Here is a 16,063-nt window from a genome sequence, read left to right on the forward strand (position 1 = left end):
AGAGGGTTCAATGTTCCATTAAGGTACCGAATTCCTGTTCTTTCTTTAACGTAGTGACCATCGATCAGGCGGAAAAAATAAAACACAAAACCAATTGACATAAAAAGATAGAATGAAAATAGGATCAACCAAATGTATGTCCAAGGCGGAATTAAAAAATGTTTTTTGAACAACGTGGCATATCTTGCAATGTTTGTGGGTTTTTTTGATGTTTCCGAAACAGAGTCAAAAGAGAATCTGGACTGGCCTGCCAAACGGGTCTGCAAATCAGGCATCGATAAATCAGCAGGATAAGTGTAGGTTAGCTCATCAATGTTAGTATCAGGAATAGTATTTAATAAAGGACTGGATAGGGCAGGCATCTCAACGGACACCTCCTGTTCTGCACCAGATGTAATAGCCAGCACAGAGTGCCTCACCATGGAAGGACAGGATACAGCCGGTGTCATGCTATGAAGAATCGGCCACCCTGTGTGTCTTGACATTGTCAATAGAAATAAATCTGTTTTCCTTACGACCTGGAAGTGGTGGTAAAATGACTGTTCTTGTGCCCTTCACTCCAAGTACTCGGACTGGTGCTCGATATGAGGGACCAAACTCTTTTTTGTTATCGATCTTCTCTCGAACCAGTTCTCCAACTTGGGGTAGCCAGCCAACTACCGGGATCTGCAACGCATCATCCGATGTGGAGGGCAAATGTTCCTTTGCAAGACTGTCTCTGGTCTTTTGTAGATTCTGTAAAACATTGCAATGTTCATCTACGTCAAAGGCCCCGGCCTGGGCCTTGTAGTCCGGCCCATCAAGGTCAGGTACATACATCTTGATACCAAAGAGCATTTCGTATGGGGTCCGCCCACCCAGAGACCTTCTAGGGAGATTATTAAGCGCACGCTGCACGCCTATGAGGTGGGCTAGCCAGTTTCTACCAGTGCCTATAACTCGGGCTGTCAAAGATTGCTTTAAGTCGCGGTTCATTCGTTCTACTACACTATTACCCTCGGGTCTGTAGGGGCTTGAAAACTTGACTTGGACTCCCAACGAAACCATAGCAGCCTTGTATGCCTTAGAGGCAAAAGCCGGTCCTTGGTCCGAATGGAAAGTACCACAGGCAAAAATTCCCACAAAGACACGCAAATCCTTAATGACAGTCCGCGAATCAGCGCTTCGATGCGGCCATACCCATACAAAGCGTGTGCATGAATCAACTGCTACTAAGATGTATTTGAACGCAGTATCAGAAGAAAAAGGACCGCAGTGATCCAAATAAACGCAACCAAGTGGTTTATTAGAGATGTACAACTGTGTCTGAGGCGGACGCGTAGCAGTAGAAGGCTTAATCTGCTGGCAAATGTCACATTGAAGAACATATTCACGCGTCTGTTTGTACAGACCCCGCCACCAGAATCTCTGTTGTAGCTGAGTTACAGTGGCCGAGACGCCCGCATGCGCAGACGCCACACCTTCATGCGCCGCTGTAATCAAAGCCGCTCTGCGATCCGAGTTGGGAACTAAACGCTCGCCAACTTCAGGGATTTTCACATAAGGAACCTTATCGGGACTTAAGTGGTATGTGTATTTAGAAGGGAATCCCGCAGGATATTTACTTCCCTTCTCCGTTGCAGCTACAGCTGCCAAGATGTCATCATCGATTTTGCTTTTGGACCTCGTGACTGCTGCAACTAAGTATTTTGATACCGCTGACTTCGCTGCTTCATCAGCAAGCGAGTTGCCAACAGCGTGGACCCCCACGCGCTGATGACCGAGAGTATGAATTACAAACACGAGTGGCAGCTTTTCCTTAAGTTCCGCCACTCGGACCCAGATTGTTTTATGTTTTATTGTGCTACCTTTGGAATCACGAAAATCATTCTGAATCCAAAAGAACAAGTTTTCATTGTAAGACTGGACACAGTAGTAAGAATCGCTTACGATTAAAGTCGTCACACTTGGATCTGCGTACTCCAATGCAAGCATCAGAGCACGAAGCTCTGCCAATTGTGCGGTGCAGTCTCCAAGCGTCTGCGTGTGCACGACACTGGACTTGAACTCATCGTTCACCATGGCACCGACCACAATGGCGCAAGCGGAAACGTAGGCATGTTTAGAGCCATGCGCAACCTGCGCCGAACCATCAGTGTAAATGATGCAATGGAAATCCTCCAACGGCCGCATCGCTAAAGGAGCAGGATGAACAAATTCATACTGTAAATACTCCTGCGACCGTAAAGTGGCGTCAAAAATAAACGTGACATCCTGGGATGCCAAGGATGCAGCCCATTGAATCCACCGAGGGTGCAAAGCTTTGGAATTAGGTACACTGGCTTTCGTAACCGCCTCTAAGGCAGGGCACGGGGTAACAACCAACAGGCGCTTTCCCTGTGACAGGGCACGTTCCTTAAGAATTGCCATCTGCACAGCCGTTAAAACTTTCTCCACAGTGGAAAAACGCAATTCAGCCGAAGTGTACAAGTGAGACTTGTAAGCAATAGGTACTGTATCTCCTTCATTAAAAGTCAGGTATGTGAAACCCACCGCCCCAGGGATAATTCTTATCACCAGGTTGGTCTGGTTATCACGAGTCTGTAAGTATTCAGAAGCGAGCAAATCAGCCTGCAAAGACTGCAGAATGGCTGAATGCTCAGGCAGCCAGCATGATTTGGAAAAAGATGGTTGTATCAAAGCATACAAAGGCTTGATACGCTGGGCATATTCCGGAATGTAAGTCCTCCCGAAATTCAGAAAACCCAGAAGAGATTGTAATTTTTTCAGTGTTGTCGGAGAGCACAATTGTGCACATTTCTCCAGGAAATGGGGTGCTAAACCCTTCCCTTCATGGTTAAGCTCGTAACCCAGAAACAACACTGTGTACTCTGCAATGTGCGACTTTGCAAAGTTAAACTTGTAACCTACATCAGCAAAGTTACAAATTATGCTATTTACTCGACACAGATGCTCCCAAAGATCGTCGTCTGTGAGATAAATGTCATCCACATACGAACAAGCAACTGGGTCGAAGCTCTCTAAAAGAGAGACTATGCGCGCGGAAAAAACTCCCGGACTGTTCTTGTAGCCCATTGGGAGTCGTTTAAACATTTTTTGCACTCCGCCGCACGTAAAACTGGTCCATTGGGAACTTAGACCATCTAATCTATGTGCATAAAAACCATTGGAAATGTCAAGCGTGGTTTTGAACCGTTTGCGCTCAAGACTATTCACTAACGCAGAGCCGTGCGTATTCTGTACTGCATAGTTACGGCAATGCGAGTTCAAATGCCTATAATCCAAAACCAAACGATATGATCCGTCCGGTTTGTTCACAGTAAAAAGTGGGTTATTCATCGGTGACACACACATTTCAATTACACCTTGATATTCCAATTGTTCAAGGATAGCTGCGACTGAAGCTTTCGCCTCACGCCGTATGGGATATTGGGGTTGAGGCTGTGGCTGTGACCGTAAAGGAATCTCATGGCTTGGTGACAATTTATCCCAGCCACACTGATTGCGGTACACAGCCGGCGCAAGCGCCAGAGCCCACTCTTCTGCAAAATGCAGCGCCTCCACTCTCTGCACCGTGTGCGCGAAGCTGGGGAGGATTGCCTCCTCCCCTCGCGGAGCTGCGAGAACAAAAGGTGGGGGCCAGTCAGCCTCCGAAAGCAAAATGTCATACGTAGACGATAGATTTTCCCAAAATACCCCTCTTACAGTTCGCTGCATGTCACCTTCAATTAACAGGACAATTTCAAAAAGTCTTTCAGGGGGAGCAACATGCGTATCTGCAGTTTCAATCACAACAAAAGTTTCAGTCGCTGTCACCTTCAACAGTGGACGGAGGGCCTCTCTCACTATGGTAATCTCTGCAGCGCTGTCCAGCAAGGTCAGAGCCCACGTCAGATTCCGAAGCCGCGTTCTCACTATCTGGGGCATAACGATGCGCGGTCAGGGCAGCGACTTTCTTCGTAGTAAACTGAGGTCTCTTGGGCGTAGAGCCTTCCTGCTGATCTCCACTGGAACGCGGGCGGGGCTGACCACGTCCTTGCTGGCCACCCCGGCCCCTGCCGCCCCCTCCACCACCGGTTGACGGAGCCGATGAGTCCTGAAAGGAACGAGGAGAGCGTTGTTCAGAAGCCTGAAATCTCTCAGGCGACTTAATCATCGCGCGGTCGCGCAAATCATAAACACGATCCGACTGCGCAGGCAATGGAGACGCAGGAGTAGAAACCTGTGTTTGTTGTTGTTGTTGCTTACCCTGATTCTGTTTTTTAGGCCAATTTTGTTTCTTGGACTTTTGTTGACCACCAGTTTCCGATGTCTGACTCTGGGGCTGTTTCTTTTCCTTTTCAGAAAAAGTCTTAACCCCCTTTGCATTGCGGCCCACCATTGCGTAAGCATGCACAATAATCTTTGCTAACTGTCGGGGTCTATCGGGCTCGGGAACCAACGCTAACGCGTTAGCAACTTGAAAGTTCACTGCATCACCCTTGACATTCTCAAGGATCACACCGCAAACCACTTCAAAAGAGCCACACAGGCGCATGCCCAATTCAACAGCCGCCTCCGGTCCATGTTCATCCTGAACACGTTTAAGGACCCCACCTAGGTTGGTCACAGACGGGGAGCCATAGCACCTCGAATAGACCGCTGCAAAAGTTTTTCCCCAGGTTTCACAGTCAGCAAGGTCAGGAGCCAGATCCTTCGGTAAACTCAGTGTAAGAATCCGGTGCTTATCACCCGGACTCGTATTAGGAAACACAGCTTCCAGCTGGCCGAATTTCTCAGCAAGCCAGAACGGAAAATCGTCCTTTTCTAAGGGCTTTTTACCCATCACGGAATTAACCATGACCGGGTTGATTTTCAGACCAGCATGTTCTGCTCGAAGCTGTGCGCCTCTAGGGGCCGCTTCCTGAACATTACGGCCAATGTAATGAACAAGCGCTCTAATTACTCCCACCGCGACTTCATGAAGCCGCCGCAGATCAGCCACGTTACAAGTGGCACGTTGAGGGTGAGGAGTAAAACCACCCAAAGCAGGCCAAGCAGTGCCCGGAATGGACAAAGGACCTAACCTCGGAGCGGTTAAAGCGTGCGGTAGGGCGCCACCAAACCAAACTCCATGCTGCCAAGCGTCAATAGGAACTTCCAGTGCCCTGTACGGAGCGTACGCCGCCGGTACAGCCGAGGCAGTGTATGTGTGGAACACACCAGAATTAGCGTCCACCGCCGGAAATGTCACCCACGAATAAAACAGTTCGTATGGGTAAGCATGTTCCGCGCTCACCACCATAACCACAGCCAAGCCATCTAAAGGGACATCATATATCCGCAAATGGTCACGCACCGCAATGCGACTATGCTGGGGGATGTCCACAGGCTGAGCCATGTTAGCACAGGAATTAGAAAAAACAAAGTATACTTTGTAGCACAACTGGGTAGTAATTCAAGGAAACCGTTTTAGATAGATTCAAGCTTGAAAACAACCTATTTCAAAAATAGGTAGGTTTTTCCGACACTGCCGTTTTCCGGAAACGGGAATGTAGGCGTTAAGGTTTGAATGATATACTACTCGAGTGTCATGTTATAGGGCCAACCAACGTATGGGCGCCATGTCGCAGGGTTTCCGTTCTCTCACAGAACTGTGCTCAGAGACCTAGAACCTGGGTGAGTCAGGGTGACCCAAAACTCACCTATGTTTCAGAAATCCCCTTACCAGGCTAGCTACAGTATCTCATCGGCAGTAAATACTTCCCGATGTCTTAGACAATCCAGAACATGAACTTAGAATACCTCAGGTATCGTGGAACACATGAACACTCTTTCGTTATATTATCATTCCAAACCGAAACTGGGAGGCAATGAGAACACGTGCAAGTTTGAAATGTTTATTTTTTCAATGCAACATTCTCAAACGCAGTATCTTGTATAATACCAACATACATATTATAAAAAACAAAGTCAGCAGCATAGTCACTAATCCATAGTAAGCAAACTGTGATAACATATTATGATGCAAAATCTATAGAATTCTGTATCACCTATATTTCGCACACCCTAATTAGCATATTATATTATATCTAAGAAGGTCTCATTTGGGCTTTAGCTGGGCGAACCCATACCTCAAATTCTCAGTAGTAGGAGATCACATCAACAGCTACCAGCTCTCAGCATGTCCAGCATCAAGTGTGTTTAGAATTTCCTGTAACTGTATCTTGAACTCACGTAAAGCCCAAAGTTGGCACAAACATTATTTGTGTTATGACTAACGTAGTGTGAGGATCAGGCCTACAATAACCTTGTGTTAGAGTTTGCAGCTCTCAGTGTGCAGACAGTTGTTCCAAATGTTCCAGGCACGACTGATATCAGTGTAATAATATATTATTCTGAAGTAAATCAAATCTTTCTTCTAGGTTAAAAGCTGAAATAACAATTAGGTGTCGTGTGCAAACCGAAGCAGAAAGAAAAGATGGCGTTTAAACTTTTAACAAGCACATGCTAACTTAACACAACCTATGGAAACGTAATAACCATATGACAAAAGAACTCAAGCACCTTCATCCCACCGAACAACGAGACTTCTGCCCGCCGAGCCACAGCTCGCAAAGTAAGGACCAGCCCCACCTGGCCCGAGCACCGTGACTGCTGTGACATCGAGCCGTAGCTCACAAGGTAAGGAGGGACCCGGCCGGTCCAAGCGCCGCAGCTATCTGCCCCCGAGTAGTGGTCGCACCGCAAAGCCGGACATCGCCTGGAGTTCGCTTCCCCCTATGCCACGTCCTGTTTGAAAAGCGCACCGCTTCTGTATGTGAACAGCTGCTGTGTGTACTGCGGCTGGGTACGTTGTGCCGTTGATCGTTCTGCCGCCCGCATCACACTCTAGCGCCTCCCCTCTCCAGGGTCAACACGTATGCTGCACAGAAAAGCCTGTCTACACAACGCATCGCCGCCTCCACGTGCGGGATTATTGAGCCTCGAGCCGTAGCTCGCACCGCCCGAGAGAGCTCCGCGACGTGAGACTTCTGGATCGACACCGCACCGTCCGCTTCGATTTCCACCAAGAAACAGGTACTTTCTGCTGCGAACTGTGCGAGTCTCACTAAAGCATTCGACTCGCACAGCCGGCTCGTTAAATAAACACTTGGTACGCCGGCCTTGTACGCCACGCCCCGGACTGCCGTGTCTGCGAGGTGCGTACTGCTTGGGAAGCCGCTCTTTGTCCTCAAGGTACGAGCCGCACCGAGGCGCTACGCCTTGTAATCCTGTATTATCATCAGCGCCGTACGCATCGTACCGCGAGGAGCGTGAGATTCGGGCGGGCCTTCCGTTTTCCAAACCCCACGAAGCGTACAACAGCGCTACGAAGTGCACAGCAGTGAAAGGCCTTGCAAAATAGTACTGAACATTGCCTTGAGTATTGTGGCATAACCTCTAAAGTAACTGGAACCATTTTTGAACCGTTAAGCCTGTATTCTCAAGTATGCTTGAAATTGGTATATAAAGAGTATATTTTTATAAAAAAACAGCCTTGTGTCTCTGTGTGGTGGGTTGATAAATTACTGGGTGTATTACTGCAAAAGCTTAACCATATATGCTCTGGGGATTAGCCTTGTCTGCTCGCGCCACGCCGCCTGAGCAGGGGTTATTTCTAGGAGTAGTCCTTTGCCCTGACTAGAGGAGAGGGTCCCTGTTTGACACAAGGGTATACCTGCGCCAATTCTAACACTAAGGTATGCAGGTGATAGCAAGGCCACTTCATAAACGCACGCAGCCTCCTTTTAGTGCTAAGATTAACCTAGTTAGAGGTAAGAAGGAGGGGCTAGAGAAGAAAAGCAGGTAAAATCTAAAATGTAGTTATGATGTTGCAATTTTCATAACATTCTGTTTATTAGCTGTTCTTAGAAAGTGGGTCTCTAGTTGGCAAAGGCATGCACCCTCTCCCAGTAGGAACCACAATCCTAGTCAAGATAAGTCAGATACACAACCTAAATTAACCTGTAGTCACCCTCTGGTATCTACCTCAGGCTTAACTTCAGAGGCAATGTGAAAAGTATTTGCGCACACTTTAATTACAGTAACAAGGTGAAAAAAAACACACACAAAAAACTCCACACCAGTTTAGAAAATATAGAATTTTGTATGGGTAAAACAAGACCAAAAAGACAAAAATTCTATCAGTAGAAGTTGAGATATCAATTTTTAAAGATTTTAAAAACAGTGCTTAGAAGTCAGGAGCGTTAAAAGTTTACTTGATGTTGCACTAGACCTGGGTAGATCCAAAGTTTAGGCCAACCGCAATGGAGGAAAGGCCAGCTACAGGACCCATGCAGTGCCCATTGAAAAAGTACCTTGGATGGAGAAAGTGTTTTCGTCAATGAGTCAGTTCCAATTCACTCAGTCAGCTCGATGCATCTAAGTCGAGCGTCGCAGTTGGGTCCCGCTTCGTCTGCGAGCCTAAAAGGGATCTGCTTCGGATCCAATCGGCGCAGAGATGACGATGCATCGATTTTGGAGCAGAATGGCTGAAAAACCCACTTCCGAGGTCCAGTGTTGGAGGGGCATCTAAGGCAAGGGGGGGCTCACAGATGGCAGAGTCCAGAAGCTGAAGCAAAGTTGAAAGAAGTATTTGATGGTCCTGAGATTTCAAAAACAGGGGGCAAGCCAGCAAGTCCTTCTCACTCCCAGGCAAGAAGCAGCGGGCAGCAGGCATACAAAGCACAGCAGGCAGCAAAGTGACAGTCCTTCCTACAGCACAGCACTCAGCAGACAACTGGCCAACACAGCAAAGGAATTAGCAAAGTGGCAGTCCCTCCTGCTGCAGGCAGGATGTCCTTGGTTCCAGCAAAGTTCTGATTTAGTGGTGTCAGGGGTCCAGTACTTAAAAGGCAGAACTGGGTATAAGTGGGTGAGACTTTTAAGAGGCCTTTGAAGATCACAAGGTCCCTGCCTTTCCTGCCCTGGCGCCAGATTTACTACAGTGGGTATGCAGCTTGTTGTGCATGGACAGTCACAAACCTATTCAGGTGCAAGTGTCAGCTCCTCCCTCCCAATCTACCTCAGGAAGATCAATCAGACTGGTGATGGGCCATCTGGATGCAAATATCATACCCCAGCTCCCTTTGGGTGTGACTGTCTAAAGGAAATGCACAAATCACAGCTGTCCCCCAACCCTGACATGTATTCCGAGACGGCCAAAGACACCGCATTGTTAAAGTAAGAAAACATCAACTTTCTAAAAGCGGCCTTTTCAGACTTACAATTTAAAATCCGACTTCACCATAAGTTGTGGCACCAAACTCCAAATCTACATCTTTCCCAACCGGAAATTACACTTAAAAGGTGTTTTGAGGCAAACCATTGGAGAGATAGGATTTGCAGTAGTGAAACATTAATTTAGCAGTTTTTCACTACAAGGACATCTAAAACTCAAAAGTACATGCCCTACCTTTTAAATACACAGCACACTGCCCACATGGCTGCCTACGTTATGTTTACACTGAATACACAGGCTCTGCGGTGGCAGGCCTGAGCCATGTTTAAAGTGCAACTGCAGTGGGTGACACAATCAGTGCTGCAGGCCCACTAGTAGCATTTAATGTGCAGGCCCTTGGCACATATAGTGCACTTTCCGAGAGACTTATAAGTAAATTAAATATGCCAATTGTGGATAAGCCAATGTTACCATGTTTTAAGCATATGCACTTTAGCCCTGTTTAACAGTGTTAAGTGCCCAGAATCCTAAAGCCAGCAAAAATGAAGTCAGCAAAACAGGAGGTCAGAAGGCGAAACGTCAAAGGATACCATGCCAGGTATAACATCTGTTATTGTTGTCACTATTCTGTTTGTTTTAGTTACAACTATACACATTATATTCACTTGTATTGGATTTTTATTTTATTAAAAGTCAGACATATATATTCTTAGTGTTTATTCTTGAGTATGTCTATTCAAGGAGGTTTGAAAACTACTGATAAAAAGTATTCTGGCCAGTCCAGTGTGTTGCCCAGGGCACACCATCCTCATGCAATGCCCAGGTGGTTCACGTGTTATGAGCACCGGGTTATCGGTCTAATGTTGGTATATTGGCTAAGTATGCACTACCAGAGATTCTAGAGATTACAATACTCTGGAAGTATTCTGAACAGTTACAGAAATCGTAACACTTTCACATGCAATTCACCAACTTCATTACCTGCTGCAACACTACTGAGTGAATTTATTATCAAGTTATATATTTTTTTCCAGCTATAGTTATTTTACTCTTAGACTCTAAAGCAATTGTTGAGCTTTCCATGAGATGAAGAAGAGGGCCTCTTTTACAGCTACATGTCAAATGGGCAAACAACTTCATGGATCGGAAGACAAAGGGAAATATCCTTTTTAAATGTTTTAGACGGGACCACATTCTACATGGGAGCAACTTCTGCCATGCAGGTGATAGGGCACTTATAGAGAGTTTTAGCATTAAAATTGTTATCTTACAAAACGGTTAATACCTAAGCACTAACATGAGTTCAAGGAATCTGCCTAGAACTTTCTACAAAGATTTAGTCAGAGTCTGATCAACCCCAGAATGGGACACCAGCACCCTACTCCTTGATGGTGAGACACTCAGCAGTCTGCATGTTTTTTAAAAGCTAATCCATGTCAGGGAATGCATCCATTGACAAAGCAGCACTACCTTTTAAATGGTCACTTTTGATGACTGAAGAGGGACGGGCACAGACTGGCATGCAGTAGTACCTTCGTTTAGGGGTCTGCCATTGAAACTGGTACTTTTATCAACTGCATTATATCATCATATACAATGTCTCTTTCTATTTTATTTCTGGCACGTGAGAAAGAATTCATCATGCACTTCTTGAAAATGACTAATACAAAAGGAACTGGGCCACAACAATAAAGAAAGGATAAGTTATAGACAGAGTTTAAAATCCACATTTATTGTTCCTCACTCCAGTAGGTCTCTGCTGTTTTCATGGATTCTTAACTCTGTTATCCTGCTCCCGTTCAAATGTAATCACACTGCATGCATTTTTCTCTTTGCTGTTTCTCTTTTGACTAAAACTCTTACTCCCCGATTCTATTTCACTTCTCTTTTTCATATTCATATCACAAATTTCAGCTCAATGTCGTCTTCAATTGCCTCGCTGAATCTTGTGCCTTTTTTCCATTGTCATTCTCTCTTTTCTGGCTCTTAAAGTTTGGAATTGTGTCCCACTCTTTGCCTGCATTGTTCATACACGGTCTACTTTCTGTTCGGTTTTGAAGAATCACCTAGTTTGATTAACTTTTTTAATTTACTGATGGTTGAAGGTTTCTATGGAGCTTTGGTGAGAGCTCAATAAACAAATAACATCTATAGCTGTAAAACTATATTCCAGGGCAAGTGTTTCCATTGCATAAAATACATTAATTTATTACGTTTGACAAAGTCACTTTTAAAAGCCTGCAAGAAAATTGTAAACATTGTCTGCTTTCTCTGGGTGCTTTCCGAGAATGGGTCCTCAGCTGAGACTTTTGTTCTGCTGTATTAAGAATACTTGGAACACAGAGTTTACAGTAATTATTTTTCCAATCACTTACCTCTTGTTGAATGTATCTGTGGTCTATTCCCTTAACCGAAGCAAAAACAGAAAGATTCTCTTCCACTGTGAGAACATCAAATAGTATATCTGTCTGTGGACAGATACCAGTCATCTTTCTCACTTCTACCATCTCTTCAAACTCAGAGACTTTGTGCCCAAAAATTGAGGCAACTCCTGAGGCAACAAAAAAGACATTTTTGATGAACAATTGCTCCAATGCAATACCGTTTATTTATTATTTGAGGCACAAAGATACAGTTACAAAATAGACAGTTATAAACAACATTTATTTTTTTATTTAATTAAGTTCGATAGTAATCATTAGTAATCAAACTAGAGTACATGGAATCAGTTTGCAACTGGTCTGTTGTCAACTGTGAAGCAAACAAACTCAAAATCATCTTTAAAATTCTTATTCTACATTGTTGTGTGTACCTGCTGTGTTCTATTTCATGAAATAATGGAGATATAATGGAGCGCATGAGTTTTCATACCATCACGTTTTGAGCAACCAAAGCACTCAAACATATGACATCTTTGGGTGTTTTTTAAGTTCCATTGTGAGGTGCACTTTGAAGAAAAGAGCTTATTTAAGCTTACTAAGCAAAAAATAAAAGAGCAATATACAACATACATAATGGATAAATAGCATATCAGGTTTCTGATGACATTTATAAAGCCTTTTGGCCTTGTCATTTATGATGTCATCATAACCTCTCAAACGTAATATTGGACATTACAACATGGGTACCCGTTATGTATCAGTACAGAGTGTGTGTGTGTATATATATATATATATCCTACTGGCGGTCGCCAGTAGGTAGTTATAGTTAGGACCTAGTTTTCAATCTGAAATCCGCAACATTCTATTGGGAAAAACCTTGGCGCCGGATGATGAATCTTCGTGAATTTCTCAAAGAAGATGGCCCGCTCCGCTCCTTCCCTGAAAGTTTTGGGGGGATTCGTCAAGTGGGGGCTGAGAAAATAGGGGGGTCCCAAAATGTGTTTTCCCCATGTTATTTTCCATATGACGATTAGACACGGCTACAGCCTGAACGGCTGTACGGAATTACAAGAAATTTGGCAAAATGGTAGAGTCTGATTCTCAGATCGCCATTTTGTTTAAATGGTGTAAATCCCTCCAGTAGTTGTTGAGAAAATCAAATGTGAAAAAATGTATATATATGGGCTAACCACACATCTCATCGTGAGATCTGATTGGCTGTCAGCACTTCATCCAAAAAGTGTTGGCAGCCATCTTGGGACCAATATACATGATAGCAACTCATTAAAAAGCATTGCAGTTAATAAAAGGTTTTAGGACTTTAGTTACATTATAAATCATTTGTTGATGGTACCATACTCAGTTTAGGAATTGTGGTGTGTTCTAAGGTGATTTTACCATGTCAAGTCAAGTCAAGTCAAGAAAACTTTATTCGGTTGTTTAAGGTGACAACCATAAAAGCATTACACACTATACACATATTAGCTCATATTAGCATTAAAAAAACAATTAAAAATGACTTAACAAAGGAACACTCACAAAAAGTTACAGGCATATTAAACGTTCAGATTATTAAATAAAGATGTTCCAAGGGCATAACAAATTTATCTTTTTGATTAACAATGCTATTATCCTTCCATACTTTTCCTAAATTTGATTGCCAGTTTTAAAAAACTACATACAAACAGGGTACAGTCACAACTTAGCAGCTGGAGATAGTAAAGTGCTGGTCTGAATTGAGAAAAGTTCAGTTTTTTAAGGCAAGGTTTTAAATATAGCCTCCTTGGTATATTATAAAAGGGACAAAAAAATAAATAGTGTGCCAGGTCTTGCGGAGACTTTTCGTCGCAGCCGCAAGCCGGTAACACTTGCCCACGATGAGATCCCTTAGACACAGCCAGAAGTAAATGGAATAAATCTAGCCTGAACCTTGTCAACAAAAAACTGTCATAACTTGACATTGGCCATAATAGGTACGGTTCCATGAGCAAAGTTGTTTTTATTAGCGCATGATTTCGTACACTACCTTTCCTCATTTCACCAGTCTCCCTGGCTAGGTATCTGGAAGAGATAAAAGCCTTCTTCACAAAAATAACATCCAATTTCGTAATGGAGTTTGGTGTTAGAAAACGTTCAGGTCGCCCTATATCAGTAAAGCAATTACTCAGATACTTTATCCAAGGAACCTTCAGCCTATTTTCCCATGTTAACGCTTCTCTCAATATGAGCTGAGTGAGTGGTATTTCGTCATTTAGCCAGCAGTTTAGCCAACATACTAGAGGGTTTACTGCCATTTTATCACATAAAAATGGGATACCCAGCTCTTCATGTACAGAAAAATTTGCTGTTCCCTTAGGGACTCTTAGTAACTGCTTGAGGAAATTATTTGCAACTATCTCTAGGGCTCCTAGTGGGGCGTATCCCCATATCTCGCTGCCATACCATGCAGTAGTAACACTCTTGGCCTGGTAAAGTTGGAGTAATGCAGCAACTGGGCTATTTCCCATTTTTCTTAAGAAATCAAATATTGCCGCATTTGCCCTGATAACCTCTCCCTTTTTTTTTTGTATTACGGGTCCCCAGTTCAATTGATGGTCGAACAGGACTCCAAGATAGGGGAATGTATTTGTTACAGGGATTGATACTCCGTTAACGTTTAAACGATTTGGCTTTTTGTTACCCTGGCCAACCTTCATTACGAAAGATTTAGAGTTATTTATACTCAAATCTCTGGATTTCATAAAAGTGAAAAAAGAATGTAATAAGGTTTGGAGACCATTAGCAGTTCTGGATAGAAGGACTGCGTCATCCGCATATAGCAGAACCGGCAGTCCCTTTCATCCAATGTAAGGATAGTCTGCATTTGTACTTAAAAGGTGCTCCTCCAATTCGTTTATATATAAATTAAAAAGGAACGGGCCAGAATGCATCCTTGTCGTACTCCCCGCTACACTCCAAAGTCTTTTGTCACATTCAAATCTTGTGTGTACCTGACGTTTGCTCTCGTATCGGAATGCATATCTTCTAACAGATTAATTAGATTCTGCTCCACGCCCATTTTCGCCATGTGAATTGTTCCTTGTCGGGCCTTGGTATACTTCCCTATAATTAGGTATAAATGTAGGCTTTGGGTAATCGTAGAATGGCCGGGCCTGAATCCGTTTTGGATTGGGGATATTATGTTATTTTCATCTGACCATGTGACCAGTCTATTTAGAATTACTCCCCCCACTACTTTAGCAACAGAGTTGATTAAAGATATTGGTCTATAGCAGAGGGGGCTATGATGGTCACCTTTTTTGAACACGGGCACGATGGTAGATACCCCCCATGACTTTGGGCAGCCACAAGCCACATCCGCATTAAGTACGGCTGTAAGAACTGGTGCCCATAGTGATATACAGGATTTAAAAAGGTCCGGTGGAAGACCATCCGGTCCTGGGGCCTTATTACTGGTCAGCCCTTCGATTCCCTTTGCAACCTCGTTTGTTGAGAAGAGCAACAAATTTTCTTTAGATTTAACCGGAATGTATTCAGTTATTTTTAAAAATAGAACTAAAATGATTAACCCACTCTTCCTCTGGGATATTAGTACCCACAGTGGAATTTCTTGGGTGATCAAATAAGGGTTTATTTATAATATCCCAAAACTTGGAGCTATTTCTCAATGTTTCAGGATCTAGCAGAGACTCCCAGACACTTTTCTTTACCTCTCTCTTGCGATTATCGAGGGACTTTTTATACCTAGCACGCATGACCTTGATAAGCGCAGGATCTCTAGGTTTTGTTTTCAGTGCTGTCTTGAGCTCTCGGCTAGCCTTGGAGCAAACTTTATCAAACCACTTTGGGTTACTATTTGCAATCCCTTTGACTGGCACCGTTAACAATGACCCTACTTTTAAGGCAACATCCTCAAAGGATGCTAGGATTTGTTGCGGTACTGATACAGGTGATATACATACTGAGAGTTCAGGACTATACATGTTATTAATAGAGGTATACAGGTTTTCACAATTCACCATTGACCATTTTAAGCGACGCTTTCCATTTATACATTTTATGGATCCACGATCCACACATGGTTTTCGTTGTTCAAAGATTTTCCCACCCATTTTGATACATATAGGGTTATGATCGCTGTAAATGCTCATTTGAATGCAGTAGTCCTGAACAACATTAGCGAGGTCAGCAGGCAATAGAATGTGGTCTATGTATGATCCTGTTGCATGGCCTTTAAATGTGGGAATAGGAAAAAGAGTTTGATCCGCCACTGTAGACATTGCTGTGATTAAGTTGTTTTCATTCATTAGCGTATTTAGTTCTGTTCCACGCCGCGAATGGTCAAAATGGAAACCTTCCAGGCTATTACAACCCAGTTGGCCAATAGCGGTCTCTCCAGGATTCCCACATGGATGTGTATTAAAATCGCCTGCAATTAGTATTTGGCGGGGCAAATGTCCAACATTATCCCTTAAGAATT

General features: G+C 43.8%; 1 protein-coding gene across 2 annotated transcripts in view; it reads right to left on the reverse strand.

The window, feature by feature from the left end:
* Nucleotides 1-16,063, reverse strand: part of ABCA5 (ATP binding cassette subfamily A member 5) — a 1,411,043-nt gene that overhangs the window by 833,492 nt on the left and 561,488 nt on the right. For both annotated transcript variants that reach the window (XM_086930971.1, XM_086930972.1), the window contains exon 13: nt 11,578-11,753. In XM_086930971.1, the coding sequence (XP_086787097.1) occupies nt 11,578-11,753 (176 nt within the window). The remainder of the gene's footprint in view (nt 1-11,577; nt 11,754-16,063) is intronic.

This window comes from Lissotriton vulgaris, chromosome 7, assembly GCF_964263255.1.
Source record: "Lissotriton vulgaris chromosome 7, aLisVul1.2, whole genome shotgun sequence".
NCBI classification, from domain to species: Eukaryota; Metazoa; Chordata; class Amphibia; order Caudata; family Salamandridae; genus Lissotriton; species Lissotriton vulgaris.